Below are 19,911 nucleotides of genomic sequence, written 5' to 3'. Positions count from 1 at the left end.
TTTACTGTAAGGCAGGTCCAAGTGTTATACCTGTCAACCATTTCCCCATACAACAATGGCGCTTTTCTTCTATTGTGTGCTCATCCGTGGAAGGCCATCGAAAATCCATCACTTGGGGACACTGAGTGCTTTCTTGTGTCAAGAACAAGGGTGGGTGTCAGTGTTGCAGTCAAACTGACAGACTTTTTGTATAAGACATCAAATGCCTCTTGGCCATTGATTGATTTCAGGGTCTTGGGACATGGCCTGCAATGAGATCAATGCTGCCTGACTTTTGACACTCGTCAGTCTCTCTACAAAGGTGACATGAAAACCAGTCTGTCTGTGCCAGGCTGCCCATGCAAAGAATAATATGTCGACCGTCCAAGAAACAGCGTAAGTGGAACTGCATTTCTCATGTCTCGACATATTTATGTTTTCATTTAATTGAGTTGGAGGATTCATTGTATCGGGAAATATTTCCCATCAGTGTTTTTTTTTTCTACACATATTTACCGTAACTATGACTTTACTCCTGCATCACCGTAGTCATACGGCCATTTTGACTTGCATACGTAGCCGCCGTAGGAACGGAACTACATCATAAAACAGTGACCTGGCTGTAATCAATAATATGATGCCTACACCTATCGCAGAATGTGACACCAAATTCAGGTTGGATCCTTGAAATTCTGACTCGGTCATAATTGCTGGCCTCAGGTCACTTTGGCATTCGTGACTTGGCACGGTGTTATGCTACGACGTTACGAACGGTGTGCAGTTTATTGCCTAAATGCGTGTTTCATTCAAAACATTTACTGTAACTATGGCCTCATTTCTGTGTTCGCATAAGGTTAGTGACGATGGCGCGTTCTAATTTCGGTACAAATTTGAGATACATTGCTGCCGTAAGAACAAGCTCACTCGCCCAGTTTAAGATTTACATGTAACCAAAAAAAAAAAAAAAAAAACGTCAACATCCTCTATAAGCCTTTCTAGCCACCGTACCATTAGAAGCTTCTAGTAGAAACTGAAATGACCACCATGTGGTCCCAAAGCCTCAACCAAACTCAACCCAAAACCTCAACCAAGCATTTTTGACTGGCACCAATGTTCAAGTTGGAAAGACAGTATACCTGGTGCCATGTCTTTGACGTCTACATTCTAACACTCATTTGTGTCACAAAAATGACACTTAAACTTAGTTCAAAGGATCCACATGATCAGTCATGAGTGGCGCTGTCAACAGAGGAGCGATGGACAGCTACAAGCGCTCAGTGACGTGAGCGTTAAATATAACTATCGCTCCATTCCAAATTACTGGGAAGTGGGGGAAAAAAAATCCAGTTCTGACCTCAAAGTTTTCTCGTTAAAAATAAACTTAAAAACCCGCTGACGACTTCGACAAACATGTCACACGCTGACAACAACCTCATGATTTAGTTTGGCAGCCTCCTACGCTTTTTTGGCATAGATTTGTTCAAATGACTTCATGCAGTGCGACTGGAGCAACTTTACAGCACCGATTTGTGGTTATATTTCATAAAACCAATAAATGCAGATGAATATATATTTTTAGATTCTATTTTATTACCATTGTCGATGTCCTATTTCTTTATCGCGGTGAAGTCACGGCACATTGATTTTCGCCAACTCCACTGGTAGAAACTTCCATTGCAGGTTTCCAAGTAGGAGGTCGGAAATGTCCAAAATAACCTTCCGGTTTATACATTTTAAAAAAATATATGGTTGAAGTGAAAGTGCACTCGACTTTGCGTGCTTCTTGGTGATAGAAGACAAATGATCATCAAACGCATTAAAATTACTTGACACAACAACAACAACGTGTCATCGGTTAAGGGAAGTTGAGCGACATCCACACACACCGCTCTTTGGCAACTCCGTAATATGTCAGTGGCATTGAAACAGGAGTTTAAAGAGATTATCCTGCTAACGTTTCAAAAGAAGAATTAATGGAGGAATTGATTGTCGGTTTTACCAATTGTCTATCACGGAAATTCCTATTCTGTCACTATAATGACTATTGTCACCAGAGATGCCATTTAGTGGTATGCAAAAGTGCTGAATAGGCCTATAAAAGGCTTAGCCCTCACAACAATGCTCCTTATTACACAACCTGCATCTGATAATTTCCCCGTCAAGCTAACATTACAGAATGTATAGGCATACGTGCTCATGCTTTGTTGTGCACGTCAACCGAGAAGTGTACTTTTACATGCAGTTATCCCAGCTGGTATTTCTGCTGTCTACTTGAGCCCATTGTGTTGTCTGTTCCCAATTAAAGTACCTCTGTCATTATGTATTTGGATCCCCGCCAGCCTGCACGATCGGACTCTGGTTAGCCTGAGGTACGTAGAAATTGAATGAGTCTTAATTCATGGTGAGATTGGCGCAATCAAGCGAGCTGAGGCGTGTTTCCCATGATGTCACACCCAGCATGCTTGGAGATGGATGAAAATGTGTGTGCGTGTGTGTGTGTGTGTTTGTGTGTGCTCACTGGGCTGTTTAAAGAGCTACACATTAAGCTTACACCAGGAATGTGAGCCTATGAGATGAGGAAAAGAGTGAGAAAACAACAACTGAAGTGGGAGGAGAGAGAGAGAGAGAGAGAGAGAGAAAGGAACAAAGAAAGAGAGAGAGAGAGAGAGAGAGAGGACAAGAAGACAGACCAGTGTGGCCGGTTTGCGTCACTGTAGACATCCCAGTGTGCAATGCTAACAGGCAGACTGACTGAGTGAGAGAAAGATAGACGAGGAGCTGATATCATCGCCTTCCCTGTAAAGCCTCGTCCGACTTACAGGAGTTGACTTGCGACGAAGGTAAGGCGCATATTTGAATCCCTGGATGGAAGAACACATTTGAATGAGCAGGTGTGTGTGCGTGTGTATGTAGTCGTCCGAGTTGATGTGTACATTTGAGCTTTTTCTCTTATTTCCATGGTCAGTTGCTGTGAGTTTGAATTAGAGCGAGCCACGTTGCCCAGGTTACCCAGATGGGCGGCTCATGATCAAGCAAAACAGGTGTATCTGTAAGATGACACTCGCTTGCATTTGAAAGCTCCACCGGGGAGACTTATGCATATACATTTACGACTTCTTACAAAAATAGTATTTATCGAATAAGTACGATTATTAACCAAAACCATTTGTTCAAGTGCTATCTCGGTTTGCCGACAGTCAAAGCTGGTGCCACTGCTTTCCTTGTCCATCTCTGTTTTGCTCATTATGGACTGTACGTAAATAAATACATGTGTCGTTATCCACTTGATCTGATTATTTCTTCCCACCGCCAAGGTTTCGGTGAGTTGTTGACTACCTCTAGGTGTGTAAGAATATGCGCTGCACACAGACTGATTGTGTCCCATTTCGACATTGTTGTGCCTCACTGGATTGCAGCGGAGTGAGTTTTTCCAGTTTTTGTGTGCAGGTTGAGCTGACAGTTACAGTATGAGCAATGCATGTTGCTAGTGTAAACAGCTGTTATCATGTAAGACGGCGCATTGTACAGCCTTGCATGAATGGACTCATTTAAGTGGTGTTTTTTGTTGTTGTTGTTTTGTTTTGTTTTTTTTCCCCCCGCATGATTTGAAAGCTAATCTTGGGCCTTTATTTAATCGAGTTGTCTCAGCATTCCTTGTCTCTCTCCACCCATTGGCCATTCTGTGCAAAGTTGTGTTCCTTATCCTCAACCGCTCTGTGATTTAAGTTTGACCATTGTTAGAAGCCACAGCTGCCACATATCCACATATCGCAACATTCCATTTCGATTTTTTTCATTTTTTTTCTTTCTTTTTTTATTTTTTATGCTTGGCAGGCTTCAGGAGCTCGTAGTTCAAGCCCTGCTGGGGAACTAAAGGCTTCCATGGACAGAACGACATAGAAATGACTACAACCAGACAGCCGACCATAGCATATAGGAAATGAACAACGTTTAATTCATAGCAGCCTGCATGAATATAGTGTAGGTGGAACAAAATGAACTCAAGCTGCTCAAGCTGCTTGCAAAGAAAAGTCTAAATAAATCCAGTCCAGTCATCAATTCTCTTTTTCGGGATTTGACTTTTGTCAGGTAGTCATTAACTTTGTTTATGTTCTGACAATGGATGTGTTCTTGCTGCATGCTCCAGTGACTGAGTATACCAATCAGAGGTCTTTGGCATGCTTAACTGTCAGATCGGCCAACTCGCTCTCTGGCAGCCTCCCTCGCAGGCCAGGTGTTAGGAAGGACCGAGCTTCATCCGCAGCGGTGGTGTCCAGAGATGTGGAAGTTAAAGAACGAGAGACAAAAACTGGATTCAATTGTTCAAGCAAGCGGGCCAGATCAATCGATGGTCAAGATTTCAGGGCAAGAGCCATGTCAGGCTATCAAGCATGGACAGTGAGTTGCAAAGGTTGGAATGAAAACAAGGTCTTATCGGGTAGCACAATCTCTTCCAATCGGACTCAAAATGAGAAAATAGACAAGAAACCCACAGACTTTGGCATCAACAGAGGTCGAAACCCTAACCCTGCATTTGAGAATCGGAATGGGACTGGAGGAGAATGGAGGCAGAATTTGCCAAGTAGAAGTAGGAGTGTCGACTGGAAGTCAGGGGCAAGCAGCCCTGATCGAGAAACACGGCGATCCAACATAGCTGCATTGCTTTGTGACGAAAACAAAGAGAGTGGGAGGGATACTGAAGGCCTGAGAGCCAGCTCCACGTCTTCGTTTCAGACGTACAACTCTGCGGGTGTTTCTTCAACTAGTCAGAACAATCCAAAGACTTCAAGACTAAAGTCGGCCCCGGAAGTCATCAGTGACACCATAGAGACTGGTTCTTTTGGGACTAAAAGAGGCCAGAGTATATTGGAGCGTATCGAGAAGCTTTTTGGCCCATCTAGAACTGAGGACTTCAGCAAAGTTAGGGATTTCTCTTCCCTAGAAAGAAACTGGAGTTATGGAAGGGGTGGAGCTAAAGTGCGCCATCGCTCAGTCATCAGCAGTTTGCCAAGCTCATGTGACGGAGAGACAGGAGATTTCACCAGTACACTTCTCGACACCAAGACTGGGGGCTCCGTTACTTCACCATGTCCGAGGACCAGGGCAAGATTACCAGAGGGACAATGGGAAGAACGGATCTATGGGAGGTATTCTGACCATGGTGGAGTTAGCGCAGTTATCGGGTCTATTGAGACAATGTCTCTGGACCGAGCAAGGAGCAGGAACACCAGAGCTCGTCAGATTAGATCGGACAGGGCTGCCGGCTCAAAGGCTTTATCACAGAAGACATCTTTTTCGGGACTGTCTGAGACTAACCGGATAATTGGGACGCAGTGGGAAAAATATATGCTGGATAAGGGAAAGACCGCAGCAGAGCTTGAATTAAAGGTTTATGAAGATGTGTTTGAGCCCAATCTGAACATCAACGGGGTAGGGTGGAGGGTTCACCCTAATACGTATTCCCCCTCGGTCAGTGTCAGAAACAAGATCAATCAGTTTGAGGCTCTGACACAGAAAACCCAAGCTTTTGCAAAGGGCCAGAACATGATGGCCCGAAGGGCTTTTTCTGTGCCCACAAGACTCAACACTGCCCATGATGGCTTGAAGAGTGAGTCAGAGAAAACAAGCGGTATTCTAGGTGACAAGTCTATGGGCCTGAGAGGGTTGGGGGAGACGGATAGACAAGCTGAGGCGAAAGTAGGTCAACTGAAAAGTCAGCCACAAAGGTCTTTGTCTGTGGACGAGATCGGACAAAGGTCCGCGGGTGATTTGACAAAGATGGAAGGGGCAAATATGGATCGTGTTTACAAATACACAGATGTCGGTAACTATTCTAGGTTCAAGCATACAGTAGGATCACCCCTCAAAGAAGTTCGTCACTTGTACATAGACGAACCAGACTCTTGTATAGTCTCAAGGGATAAGGACCGGAGAACTAACAATACCGAGTCATCCATATTGCTGAGCTCAAGTGACCCTGAGCCACGCCCGTATGCCGAGCTGTCTGGGATTAAGAAAGCAAAATCTCCCGTGATCATTTTAGCAGTTACTGATGATGACAAGACTCCAACTAACTCTCCGAACCACTCACCCTCAACCTCTCCTATCCCACCGCCAAACAATGGCCCTCAGCTTCCAATGACTGAAAACACAAAAGCAACCAAAAACCCCGAACGAGAACTTCCAACCCCCGTGCAACCCCTTTGCGCCTCTTCCCACAGCAAGTTCTTTCCCGATATCACTGACAGTGATTCGAAAGGGAAGAAAAACGTGTTGGACTTGGATTCTTGGGTTGCTGGCTTTAAGGCCTGGAAGCAGGATGAAGCTTTCGACAAAGATGATGACGACGACGACGACACAGAGAAGGATGACGATTCTTACTCTGATTCAGACTCTGGGGAGTCCTCAGTTACCATCACCAGCAACATGAGCCTGTCAGATCGCAGGAGCTTCTCTCTCAGGTACGTACAGAAAAAAAATAAGAATCAAATCAGTCATCATCATTTCCTTACTCGACAACCCTCGCCCCTGCAGCCTGGCGGAATTGTGTCACTTCACTGGAGCTGACTCAGAGTCAGAAAACGACATCGACGAGATCCCGGCGATGGGCAGGAGGTCGGCTTCACTGAGCTCCGAAGTGTCTGCGCTGTCATATGTGTCTGTGCTGCCCAGCGAGGAGCTTGACAAGCTGCTGGAGGATGTCAGGAGTCTGGGCGACAGCAATCTGCAGGTGCTCAGAATGTAGACATTTCATATTTCGACTAGCCTGTTGACACGACTCATCCCGTCCAGGGTCATACAACTGGGGAGCCTTTCCCAACTGGCTTGACTGACGGGTACCACTGTAAATGATCCCCTGTCAATCACAACGCTGATTTAAATTCCTTCCCAAGTGCAATTAGCGTGGAAAGATAGCTGTGTGATGATTCTGTAATGCCTGGAGTGGAAGGTGAAGGGTAACTCATTGCAGAGGCACCTGGCAAAGTGTCGTGGCCCCTGGTAGCACGGCCGGAGCTCCAGCAAAGGTGGGCAGGCAAAACTTAAAGGAGGCCCAGCATTCCTGCATAAAATGGTCACGTGGTACAAGATGAGATGCTAAATTGTCACCATACTTGACCGTGATTGTCCACCACTTTGGCTCACACAACCAGTCCAATCCCGTTTCTTGGCACTTTGTATTCACCAGAAATCAAGATTGCTCATCTAATGTTTATTCTTAACACTATCAAGACTGCTGATCAAACTTCTATTTCTAACGCAGGATGATGTGCATGTGGTTGTCCTCCACAAAGAGGTGGCGGTCGGCCTGGGCTTCAGTATCGCAGGAGGCGTTGACCAGAACAAACCAGTCAGTGTGAGTAAAATACCTTTTATAAAAAAAATATATATATATTGTCTCTTGATTGTGTCTGGACGTTTTTTTTTTGACATGTGGTTCTTCACAGGTCCACAAGGTGTTTCCCACCGGTGTGGCAGCACAAGAAGGCTCCATCAGAGAAGGCGACCAGGTCTTATCCATCAACGGCACTGCCCTGGGGAGCCACACTCACTGGGAAGCTCTGAGGGTCTTGAGACGTGCCAAGACTCGAGAGATGGGAGTGGTGGTACTGAGAAGGGGCGACGTTAGGAGCATCTCGAAAGGGGACGAGGGTCAGACTGAGGAACCAATGCCGACTCAGACTTCAGAGACTGGTTAAATTCATTATACAGTGGATATAAAGTCTACACATCCCTGTTTGGATGCCAGGTTTTGTGATACAAATGAAACGAAGATAAATCATTTCCAAACTTTTTCCACCACTGATGTCACTTTATTTAATGTTAATGTTGAGAAAAAAAAAAATCTCTATTTTTGAGTAGGGAAGTAAAAATGTACAAAAGCGATAATGTGGTCGCACAGGCTCCTATAACTGGAGATGTTTCAAATTCCTGTTAAATGGGATTTAGCACACACCTGCTGCCCTTTAAAGTGCCTTTGATTAACCCCAAATAAAGTTCAGATGTTCTGGTATGCTTTTTCTGACGTTTTTCTAGTCTCATCTTACAGCAGTCTGCAGAGCGGTTCCACAGCATCAGAGGGGTCTCATTGCATCTCATGGCTCGGCGGCATGGCTCGGTGACAAAGTGGTCGTCTCCCAACCCAGAGGTTGTGGGTTTGATCCTTTGTGACCATGTCGAAGTGTCCTTGAGCAAAATATTGGAGCACCAGTTGCTTCTGATGCTGTGTCAAAACTTGAAGTCAGCGTGAAGCGCTTTGAATGCCTTATTGGTGGCGTGATATAAGTGAAAACTCCAAAGGTATTGGGAGAAATAATTTACCAGGCATTAAAGACCATAGAACACAGTGAAGATGGTCATCATCACGTAGAAAATATGACACAGGACGTGACAGTTAACCAAGAACTGGACTATCTCCAAAACTGTTGCAGAGATGAGAAGGAAACTGGTCAGGGAGGACGCCATGCGGCCGAAAGCAACACTGAAGATCCCGCAGGAATTTGGGGCAAGTACTGGGTGATTAGAACATGTGACAACAATCTTCTTTCTTCTTTATACGTCTGGGCTATGGGGTTGACTGGCAAGATGATCTTACATGCTTCCCTTATCTTTAAAAGGCAAAACATCTGGGCCTGGCTACATTTTGCACTTCTGGATCAGCCAAGCGCATGTAGGAAATGTGTTCTGATTCGATGACATTAAGGTTGTACTTCCTTTTAGAGGTCTGTTGGGCACAGTTTTGTCTTAACACTAATCAGCGAAAGAACACTAGACCTACAGTGAAGCTCCGTGTGCTCTGGAGCTATTTTTCTTCAGCTGGACTAATGAACAGTTCCAAATACCAATCAGTGTTAGCATAAAGGCTTGTGCTAAGCAAACAACTTATTTTGGGGGTTAATCAGAGGCACTTTAAATGGTGGCAGGTGTGTGTTGGCTCTCATTTAACAACTTGAATGCCGGTGGTTCATTTTTATTTGGTTTGCGAGATTTTATTTTTCCTGTTGTTCCGGCTGTAGGTCACATTAATGGTGCTGAAAGGTTTGAAAGCATTTATGATTTTACAAAAACTGGGAATTTCAACAGGCTTTTGGAGACTTTTCGTATCCAATGCACATGTTTGAATCTGAAGCAAGATCGCTGTTGTGTATTTAGCTATTTGATTTTGTCAGGTCAGTGTATACGTGTGCATCTGGAGAAGAAAAGTAGAGATCTGGGATTCAGTCTGGAGGGAGGCTTCGGTCTCGGGGACAAACCACTCACCATAAAGAAGATCTTCCAAGGTACCTTGACTAAAACCTCAAATGTAGGTATATTATATAGTTCATTTCATTGACCTTTTCTTCTCCACAGGTGGCCCAGTGGACAAGATTAGTCCCGGTGACGAGGTGATGGAGATCGAAGGCGTGAGCATGGTGGGGATGAGGCGTCTGGAAGCCTGGGCTTTGATCCGAGGACTTCCCTCCGGACCCGTGGATGTGGTAATACATCGGCCCCATAAAACCTCCGAGCCAAAGGGATTACAAAAGCAAATCTAATATGGACTACTTGATGAACTGTTCTGGGACAATGCCATTTGTAACCCAATTTCCACCACAATAATCCTGACATTTCTCAAAGCCTGAACAAAAGAGGCACACCTGTTTATGAAGGTGCGAAATTTACTTCCATTTTTGAAGGTGTTTAACATGCATCTACCTCAAGGCCACATGGCACGTGTATGTGAAGGATTGTAGGATAAACTGTGAACCGATGCTAACAGCATTTATAGTTTTTATTGTTTTTTTTTTTTAATAAAGCTTCACTCAAATGGATGCGTTTTCTTTGTATAGCCTGCAGATGGCGGTAGAGTGGCGCATGATGTCGTTTGCTTTAGTACTATTGTCATTTTGATAAAATAAGTACAGTATAATGTAACTTAGATAGATGAACTACATGACGTCACAAAAAAAAAAAAAATAAAAGTTACATTTCAAATTTTTCCAAGTATGTTAGCAAACAAGCACTGCACACAACACACAATGTGATAAGAGAAGACAATCACTCGATCAATCAACAATACACAATGTTCAGGAAAAATGAGGTCATTAAAAATAAGCGAAATTCTTGATTCGCTCGGTATTTTATCAGGAGCTTTTCTTTTTGCTTCAGTTTTTTTGTCAGATGTATCAGCAACAGCATGCTCCACGCAGTGATTCAAGACCTTGCACAATTCTTTTAGAGTCCAGAGTGCAGTGAGATTCGCCATCATGACAGTCACGGCGCCAGTAATAAGATAATTAAAACCAAATGAATAAATCTTTCATTCGTCATGACCCAGATTAGATGGATTTAGACATTTACTGTGTATTGTTTTGTTCTCTCTAGCTTGAGCTCAGAGTTCAACAGAACTGGTCAAATGGTCTATTTTCACTGCCACCTACTTTGTTTTGTTTGTTTGTCCGCACAATTCCACACAAAATAAACACAACCAATTTCCACGAAACCCTGTGGAGAGCTTTGCCCTTTCTGCCAAATTTTTATTTATTGGCCTGAATGACCACATTCAGGAATAGGCAGCATCCAGAAGGGTGTATTATGTTTTTATTTATATTATTATGAGTAGTAAGCAGCAGTAGTAGGAATTAAGAACAATACTACTCATTATCATAATTGTTAAAATTGTCAAATTATTGAAAGGTTTGTACATTTCTGACATTTTTTATACTTTATTCATTTGGTTAATTCTTCTATTTATTATGAATAGTAGTAACAGTGCAGTATTTCTCATTATTTCAGTTTAAGATTTCTAAATTAATGCAATAAAAAGTCATGGTATTTTTTTTTCTTTTACCCTATGTACTATGTTGGGCTTTCTGCCAAATTTTTATTTATTGGCCTGAATGACAACATTCAGGAATAGGCAGCATCCAGAAGGGTGGATTATGTTTTTATTTGTATTATTATGAGTAGTAAGCAGCAGTAGTAGGCAATATATATATATATATGTGTGTGTGTGTGTGTATGAAAACAGTCCTTAAAGAATGAATGCAGAATATTGAATTTGAATTGTTAAATACAACTGAACTGTACTTGGGCAGTTATTCTTTCATGTACCACTAGAGGGAGACTGATACAACTACCACAGTTTGAGAGTCACTGTTCTATACGATTAGTAATGTTGTTTTAAGAAGTCATCACTATCATCATAATGGATATAAAGTCATTATCATAATTGTTAAAATTGTCAAATTATTGATAGGTTTGTACATTTCTGACGTTTTTTACACTTTATTTGTTCGGTCAATTCTTCTATTTATTATGAATAGTAGTAACAGTGCAGTATTTCTCATTACTTCTGTTTAAGACTTCTAAATTAATGCAATAAAAAGTCATGGCATATTTTTTCCTTTACCCTATGTATTATGTTGGCCGGGTCTCTCTCTCTCTCTTTCGCTCTCTCTCTCTGTGTATGTGTGTGTGTATATATATATATATACACACACACACATACACACACTCCTTTCTCCATGTTGATGCCGTCAGCAACCAATGGTGCGAATGTGTGCGCTGTGACGAGCTGGTAAATGATTGTTAATGTCGGGGCAGCTGGGCTGAAAAAGGGAGGAAGAGGCCAGTTGGACAAGGAGATGCTGCTTATGGAAGCAGCGCCTGCTGACGTCCAAGCACCTTGCGGTCATGTTGAAGCGACGTGTCTTCCGGGTGAGGAATGCTCTGTTGAGAGAGTGCATGGCCGAGTTCTTGGGCACTTTTGTCTTGGTGGTGAGTAACATGCTGATCAGCTCATTTGGATTTAAAATCAACTGTCAAAGCTGCTATGATACTCAGAAAGGTGTTGTACCCATGACAGTAATAAATCGAGTCTATATGTAGTGTATATTATTGTACTCTATCAGTATGAGCCAAGCATTGTGATGACAGCAATCAAATTCGATAATTAGTAAGTCCTTTGAGGCAACGTGATGTCATTATTTCCACAAAATTGCTTTATGACTATGATATGGCTGTCATCGTCTTATAAATAATTTGGAGTGTATAATAATGATAATATATTGATACTTTTTTGCGACAATATTTCTCTATCTACTGGAAGTGAGAACCAGTCACTAGAAAAACCATTGCATTTTAGCATGACTACTAATTTTTAAAATCTCTAAATAACACAATTCTTCGTGTTACAGGGGGAAAAAAAGTTGAAAATTACATCAAAACTCTTCATGTGTCAATGTGACCCCGCTGCATGTTTGGTTTTTTTTTTCTTCCGCTTGACCGGACCGGTGTAGAATTTAGTATCATCTAGTGGTGAACTAATAGAATGCAACGACTCGAGATCGAAACGCGTGCAATTTGAAGCTCGCGCACGACAGTGCCTCAGATATCACATAGTTCGTAAACAACCACCCGTTTATTTCAGCAGAGGTACAATCAATATGTTATCCCTAACGACTTTTATAATTCTTTGAAATAGATAGAGTAAATGCATCGCATGATATGACACGTTTTATTTTTAATGTTGAGGAACTACGTTCATTAAGTTTGTCTTCTTCGGCCATCCGTAGCATAAAGACGGTGGCGAAACATGGCGGCTTCCTGATAATTATAACAAGCGATTACGTAGTTGACCTGCAGCTGCATTAAAATCAATACATTACACACTCCCTTTGAAGAAATAATAAAATATTGGACCTGTGCTCTGTGAAATTATAGCATGACCTTGAGAGGCCCTCTAAAAGACAGCGGATTAATGTCATTTGATCTGATGAATTAATCTATTTTGGTCAGTTACATTGCGAGACGAATAAAGGTTTTCTTATCTTATCTCTTTTGGTCAGTTTGACTGAGCAACAGATTTTTGTCTGCATTGTTTAAGGACAGAGATTCATCTAGTATTTTTTATTTTTATTTTTTGTCTGTGCCACCAAGCTTTTCGGCTGCTCCGCGGCAGCGCAGGTGAAGACCAGCAGGGAGACCAAAGGCCAGTTTTTGTCCATCAACATGTCCTTCTCAGTGGGCGTAATGTCGGCCATGTATCTCACCAAAGGCATCACAGGTGCTGTTCAAACTTTAGACCTTTTCTTATACTAATATTTAAACTATACGGCATCACCCAGGTGAGTGTAAGGCCCAGCATTAAAAACTTGAATGTGACATCATCCTCTCTTTCTCCCACTGTCACTTGTCGCTTCTGCAGGGGCCCATCTGAATCCGGCCGTAACGCTCAGTTTCTGTGTGTTGGGCCAGGTGCCATGGAAGAGGATGCTGCCCTATTGGCTCTTCCAAGTTCTGGGAGCATATGTTGCATCAGCGCTTGTCTACATGGTCTACTTCGGTCTGTCTTTTGGCTCTCGTACTATTTTTGGGGAGTTTTGGATCTTGGACTCGCTGTAATGCGTTAGTTTGAATGAAGTTGCAAAACAAAGTACAGGTATGAGTAAAACTATTCCAGAATAATTCAAACTGATGAATGTCGTGATATTTCTACTCCAAGGCATACTCCAAGCAACAAAATGCAGCAATTGTAAGATGAGATAAAGCTTCAGTCGCACAACAGTGGGAACGTTCACATGTTACGCAACAGCAAAGAGCAAAGTGTTAACGCCTGATTGTCAGGATAATAAAATAACAAGTTATCTTTTAAAAAGCCAGGATAAAGGTAAAATCTACATTTACTGTACATCTACATTTGGAATATGGGAGGGTTTGTTTGCACAGAATGGTAAAAATGACAGCTCAGCTTGTGATCGTCACATGGCTCAAACTCAGAAAACAGGTGAGCCATGATCAGTTGTTACCTGAGCCCGGAACAACCGTGATGTGATGTAATTTTCAACTGACAACACTTGGCAAAAAAAAAAAAAAAAAAAAACTGGTGGATTTTGCTGTTTAGTTAACCCTTTCAGAGACAGCGGTTACTTCAGTGGACAGCTTATCATGTTATCAGATTACAGGGTGCATGAATGCGTTAATATTCCACAAATACAATATTACCGTAATCACAAGATTACGGGGCCACAGGGAACACATGATTGTAAAGATTTTTTTTAGACTTAACTTTGCTTGAGTCATTAAATTAAAATAATTAAATACATGTTTTGTTTGAAAAATCAACATGAAGTATGGCAAATATTCAATACATTTATGAAAAAATTGCAAATGTATCAAATTTAAGATACCTTACCGTATATATTTTAATAAATTTAAAAATTATAATTATTTTAGGTATATAAATAAATGTTACATAATACGTTTTTAATTAGGCTGAACTATTTCATAAGAACAAATATAAAATACTATTGATTTTTAATTTAATTATTTAAAACAGCTTTTATCCATTAAATATGGTTTCTTTAAAAATTGATGTTTGATAGCAAATTAACATAAAACACAAAAAAAAGAAACATCAAAACAGGGTTTTAATATTTTAGAAATGTTTTGGTGTTTGATGTAAATATAGCCCTAAAATACTACAAATATGTAAACTAATTATTACAGCAAAAATATTTGATCAAATGATATATTTATATCAATAAACGATTACGGTATTTTGCCTTTTACAAATGCGAATGTTTTATTTTCCCGTTTCAACCAAAGCAAATCTATTTGGATTTATGTCTTAGATGCAATCATGGAGTTTAGTGGCGGAATACTGACTGTGTATGGACCAAATGAAACGGCGTCCATATTTGCCACATATCCCTCCGAGTACGTCACCTTGGGCACAAGTTTCCTCGACCAAGTCAGTTTATCGCAATACTTTTCTACTGTATATTTATCGTTAGTCTCATAATGTGGCTGATGTTTGTCATCATCAGGTGGTGGGCACCGGCATGCTCATGTTATGCATCCTAAGTCTGGACGAGAAGAGGAACACCCCGGCTCCTCACGAGCTGATCCCCGTTATCGTGGCGGTCGTCGTGCTGGGCATCTCCATGTCCATGTCGGGCAACTGCGGGGCGGCCATAAACCCTGCCCGTGATCTAGGACCTCGACTTCTTACACTGACTGCAGGGTGGGGCTCGGAGGTCTTCACGTAAGTACAACCCAACGAGATTGGGAAAGATCACGGCCGCTGTCAGGGGTCAGCCACATTGTGTGTTTATGATTGCGGTTGTTGCGGTGTTCATGGTTCAAGGTCTGCTTGAGTGCAGCCTGATTGTTCAAATGCGATTTGGAAAAACGTGCAATTGTCCGCGTGTTAGAAAATAGTGAAAGAAGATGTGAAAGGTGATCACGCGACAACTTTTATCAGGATCAAAGTAGCAAGCATCATCCGATTACCATGGGTTGTTTGTGTCAACTGCAAACATAACCAACTAGCCACCCTCGTGTCGTGAGTGTTATTCGCATTGCAGATGGAAAGCTGTTGTGTAGTTGTACTTAATGAAGTGGCCAGTGAGTGTCTAAGAATTGACTACTATTGACCAATCTAACCACTGATAGCAGGAGTGGTCTGCTCTTTTGGAAGAAACATGCTCCAGATCGCACCGATGCTATTTGTTAGCCGGTCTAACATTTTGTCAGCATGAAGCGAAAGGGACATTCCAAAGGCAGGGTGTATAAAATACGAATAGGTGAATAGGGAATAGTTAAGGGTTCACTGTACCTCTCTGACAGTGCCAATCAACAAAAAGTGAATGTCATCTTTGTAAATGATTCCGCGGTTCATGATCATGAATACAATATCTGAATTGTATCTGATCATACTAGTAATTGTAATGTTTGCTGTGCAGGTGTTACAACTACTGGTTCTGGGTGCCTCTGGTGGCCCCCCTTGTCGGGGGTGTTTCAGGTTCTTTAATCTATTTAATCTTCATCCACTGGCACCTGCCCGACTCGGTTCCCCCCAAAGAGACGGACACGTCCTCCAACGCCAGCGACGTCATTAAACAGGCCGCAAACACGCCGCTGATGGGGATTGAGTTAAAGACGGCGTCATTCTGAGACGGTCATGGAAAAGTCTTAACAGACATTCTTGTATGTTGTCAATAAGTTAGGAGGACTTCTTTTTTGTCTATATTTCATGCATCAATGAAGTGGGCTTCAGCTTTGTAGAAACAGTGAAGGAATCTTGTGTCATAACGCTGTTGATATTTTTTTTCAGATTAATTTGAATTTAAATAGTTGTTGTATTTATTTGTTTGTATCTGTTTTTCTGAGCTGGACAATATTAAAATATTTTTTTTGTTTTTCTGAAAGCTTTGAAATTGACATTTATTAATTCAAGTTAGATTGTAATTAATCTTGTATGAATAATAGGTTTGAAAAAATAGAGTATATCAAATTATTAATTTGATTATTCTAAAATCTTTAGCAAATTGTAAAATTACATTTATTAAAGGATTTTTAAAAAATGGAATTAGATTTGTCTAATAATATTTAATCAAATGTATTTTATTGAATAACACTTTAAATTATACGTTTTATGAAATATTTTAATTCTAGATTTGTTTTGAAATTGTATCATTAATAATGTCGCTGATGGTGTTGTGGTACACACGCCGGACTTGTGTGCGGGCGGTGTGGGATCGGTTCCCACTCAGTGACGGTGTGAATGTGGGTGTGAATGGTCATTTGTCTCTACATGTGCCCTGCGACTGACTGGCGACCAGTTCAGGGTGTAGCCTGCCTTTCACCCAAGGTCAGCTGAGATAGGCTCCAGCAACTCCCAGTGATCCTGTTCAGGATAAGAGGTGTCGAAAATGGATGGATGGGTGGATAATAATGTTGAAAAGTTCTCTGGGAACCTTCCATCGGGTACTTTTAGCTATATTAAATTAACTCCCAGAAGACCGCGTATTCTCATTTAATGAATCTGTCCAAAAGGGTTCCTATTGTTTATCCTCGCTTGGCCTGCAACCCACAAGGAGGCCTGGGGGACTGACGAGCCCGTGTGACCCTTTGCGAGTTGGAACATTGAATTCAGTTATTCTTTCACGAACCACTAGGGGGAGTCTGCATCATACAACCTTCAGAGGACACCAGATTGACGCATTAAAATAATACTCAGGGGTGTGTACCACAACAAAATTTTCCCACCCCGCCCCCCTCCATATCTTTCAAACCAAAGTTATATCACTGTATCACTTCCATTATGCTGATGGAACAATAGAGGGCGCCACTTAATAGGACATTTCAGGTGGAAAGTGCATTTAAAAAAAAAAAAAAACTCAAATCATGTGTAAATAAACATGTACGAAGACTAAACAACAAGGAAAAGGAAGTTTAGATAAACTAAAGTGAAGCAGAGCAACATCACGGATGACTTTTCTCAAACAAGTAGGAAAATGGAAAAGGATGCAGCTTCTCCTCCCCCCCTCCCATTCTCCATTATCCTCATCCGGCATCAACTACCACCAACCTCCTTGGTGACCTCAGACAGAGTGAGGAAACGCGCGGATGCCTCCACTGGAAACATTTCACTGTTGCCAACTTTGAGGAGGTACGTTTGATTCAGTCAGTCACGTTTTCCCATTCATCCTTGTTCTACTTTTTTTATGTTGTTGCTGGACTCAGGACTCAGCACCACTGTGTGTGTTTGTGCGCGTGTGTCCATTATTGCTGCTGCATGATTTTCTTGATAGTAATACCAATTAATAATTTGTTGGGTTTGTTTTAATAACCATCATTTTTTTTCACTTTCATACAAAAGACGTTATCCGGTTGGAATTGACACAAGACTGTGACACATCAATGCGGATACAGTGCTGCCTTGAGATAAAAGTGACCCGACGTTGCTTGCTGTTGATTCCATGATTTTTTTTTGCTTTGACCTGAGAGCAAAAATTGAAGATGTGAGCAGTGTACAGTGAACACAACTTCACAACAGTAGACAATTCTTCAAAGAAGAGGCTGTCAAAGTAAACATAAAACAAAGAGAATTACACATTGTGGATTTAAAACAACCACTAACCTGCTTTTGAGCAATTAATTTAGCCAAATGCTAATGAATAGCATTAGTGTTGAATGTTATAACCCTAAAATATGTATTTCATTTAATTAAGGCCTGAGCAGCGACCACTGCGTGGTCTGTGTTTTGAGTTGAATTAATTAATTGAAGAAATATTTTTTTTTCCTTTATTATTATTGCTATACACGAGAAATTACATTTTGAGGGCCTAAACATGCATGAAAACTCACCAAACTCTGCATACACATCGGGCCTTTTGAAAATTGTAATATTTTAAAGTTGTCATTCACAATCACCCCCCCAAAAATGGCTCTGTTGTGCCCCCTCTGGAGCTTTTATTAGAGCCCCTAGCCTGGTACATTTTACCAAGTTTGTTCATTTATTTTTAAACAGAATTACATATTTACTTATTATTGCTCATGTGTTGTATGTTTATCTTATTTCCCTTAATTTGGTATTTACATTTACTTAATTGTATTTTTTTATGTACTGCTATTTATTTCATTGTATGTAGGATTTTCCATTTCATTTTGTATTGTAACTATTTTTTTTCATTTCACTTCATCTTCTTAAAATTTGATATTGTAAATGTATTTCGCTCTATTTGATAGCCCATTTGAATGCATTATTTGATGTTTTGTCTTTTTTTGTTTGAATACATACCTGTATATTCAATTACAGCTACTGTATGTATTACAGCATGGCTCAGGTCGACATCTCGCATATCCACAGATTATGGATTCAAATCTGAGCGAGCGCCTATGACCAATAGTCAAAGTGCCCTTGAGCAAGATATTGAACCCCCATTTTGCTCCTGGACCTGCGTCACCAGTAGATGAATGAGGGGGACCATGTTAATGCACTTTGAGTACCTTGAATGTAAAAAAAGTGCTGTACAACACAAAGCCCATTTCCCATATAAATGGAAATGGAAGGATATGGGTTTGTGTGTGTGTGTGTGTGTATGTGTGTGTGCGTGCGTGCGTGCGTGTGTGCGCGTGTGTGTGGTGTGTGTGTGTGTGCGCGCCTGTGGGCCGTGCAGAAACAACTGGAAGGTCATTAGTGGAGCGCACACGTCTGAGCAGAAAGGAACTGGAGTGAAGTCTTTGTGGGAATGAGATTACTCCACAAAAGATAAATGCTAAATGAATTAGGCCTTAACCTCATAATTGTTATTTTGAGACTAGAGATATAATTAGATGTATTCAAAAATACACATTTTCATTTTGCAAAATTTAAAAGGCCACCCCTGCACAATCGAATGCATTCATTGAAAAGGGTGATGAAATTGGCAAAATGGCAAATCTTGTGAGATGAGCCCCATTCAGACACAAAAAATATGTGCCAACACAAAATTTGTCAAGAATCGTTGCAGGTGTAACTATAAATTTGCAGTGGCAAACATTTATTATTAAGTTTATGAATTTCATTTCTGATCAGATAGTGTCGTTACCTCGATATGACGAAGCAGCATTTGTATTTTTAACACGGCCTATTCCAAGTAATTGTAAACTTCAAATTCGCTGGACCTGATGAAATTTCTGAACCTGATGTTTGACCTTTAACTGGACGTTGTCTGTGGCACACAACAGTTCCATCCTCTCTCGTATTACTAAAGGAGCTTGGGTTTCTTCCATGTTGCGAAAGCGAACAGAGAGGACATGAAGACAAACTGAGAAGCGAAAGAGTGACACGGGCAAGAGAAGAAACTGGAGCTGAAAATCTCTCTCTCCCTCAGCAGTATCGATTAAAGGCTCGTCTGCCACGGCGTTAGTATCAGTTCGACAGAAGAGCCGACGAGACGTCCTCCTGGGCAGTACGGTGTCCTATGAGTTAGCACGTCTGCCTCAGAGTTCTGAGGTTCTGGGTTTGAATCTCTGCAACAGCCTTCCGTGTTTTAAATGTTTCCCCGAGTCAAACGATCAGCTCGTCGGCAAGCTCTGTGTTTCTGTTGTAGACACTCTCATGGGCCATTGCAGAAGCAAGGAGGCAGCAGTGCGGAGATGCGGGCCGGATCCGGCCCGTGGGCC

At 41.5% G+C, this 19,911-nt stretch overlaps 2 protein-coding genes across 5 annotated transcripts; both read left to right on the top strand.

The window, feature by feature from the left end:
• The first annotated feature begins 127 nt into the window (after window positions 1-127).
• LOC109521056 (uncharacterized) lies at window positions 128-9,788 on the top strand. 4 transcript variants are annotated; one of them, XM_019878676.1, is made up of 8 exons: window positions 2,656-2,819; window positions 2,945-3,028; window positions 3,814-6,440; window positions 6,514-6,709; window positions 7,241-7,333; window positions 7,425-7,671; window positions 9,147-9,257; window positions 9,328-9,788. In XM_019878676.1, exons 3-8 carry the CDS (start codon window positions 4,099-4,101, stop codon window positions 9,510-9,512), a joined length of 3,174 nt encoding a protein of 1,057 aa, XP_019734235.1. In that variant the 5' UTR covers window positions 2,656-2,819; window positions 2,945-3,028; window positions 3,814-4,098; the 3' UTR covers window positions 9,513-9,788. The 4 variants fall into 4 exon arrangements, with proteins under 4 accessions (XP_019734236.1, XP_019734235.1, XP_019734234.1 ...); XM_019878677.1 differs by lacking the exons at window positions 2,656-2,819; window positions 2,945-3,028 and adding an exon at window positions 128-375; XM_019878675.1 differs by lacking the exon at window positions 2,945-3,028.
• A 1,701-nt stretch (window positions 9,789-11,489) lies between these two features.
• Window positions 11,490-16,316, top strand: aqp10a (aquaporin 10a). Its single transcript, XM_019878574.1, has 6 exons — window positions 11,490-11,736; window positions 12,898-13,024; window positions 13,166-13,303; window positions 14,592-14,710; window positions 14,787-15,004; window positions 15,705-16,316. The coding sequence occupies exons 1-6, from the start codon at window positions 11,653-11,655 to the stop codon at window positions 15,913-15,915; spliced, it is 897 nt and encodes a 298-aa protein (XP_019734133.1). The 5' UTR covers window positions 11,490-11,652; the 3' UTR covers window positions 15,916-16,316.
• Window positions 16,317-19,911: the final 3,595 nt, after the last annotated feature.

Source organism: Hippocampus comes, unplaced genomic scaffold (assembly GCF_001891065.2).
Source record: "Hippocampus comes isolate QL1 unplaced genomic scaffold, H_comes_QL1_v1.1 scaffold315, whole genome shotgun sequence".
Lineage (NCBI taxonomy): Eukaryota > Metazoa > Chordata > Actinopteri > Syngnathiformes > Syngnathidae > Hippocampus > Hippocampus comes.
This window is presented reverse-complemented; position numbering and strand designations above follow the sequence as displayed.

What these genes read in the sequence shown, in the direction of transcription:
- aqp10a (XM_019878574.1), top strand. Translation starts at nt 11,653, where the DNA reads ATGTTGAAGCGACGTGTCTTCCGGGTGAGGAATGCTCTGTTGAGAGAG. An exon ending in TGTCTACATGGTCTACTTCG is followed by an intron (nt 13,304 to 14,591) that starts GTCTGTCTTTTG and finishes TTTATGTCTTAG; the next exon opens with ATGCAATCATGGAGTTTAGT. An exon ending in TGGGGCTCGGAGGTCTTCAC is followed by an intron (nt 15,005 to 15,704) that starts GTAAGTACAACC and finishes TTTGCTGTGCAG; the next exon opens with GTGTTACAACTACTGGTTCT.
- LOC109521056 (XM_019878677.1), top strand. Translation starts at nt 4,099, where the DNA reads ATGGATGTGTTCTTGCTGCATGCTCCAGTGACTGAGTATACCAATCAG. An exon ending in CGCAGGAGCTTCTCTCTCAG is followed by an intron (nt 6,441 to 6,513) that starts GTACGTACAGAA and finishes TCGCCCCTGCAG; the next exon opens with CCTGGCGGAATTGTGTCACT. An exon ending in CATAAAGAAGATCTTCCAAG is followed by an intron (nt 9,258 to 9,327) that starts GTACCTTGACTA and finishes TCTTCTCCACAG; the next exon opens with GTGGCCCAGTGGACAAGATT.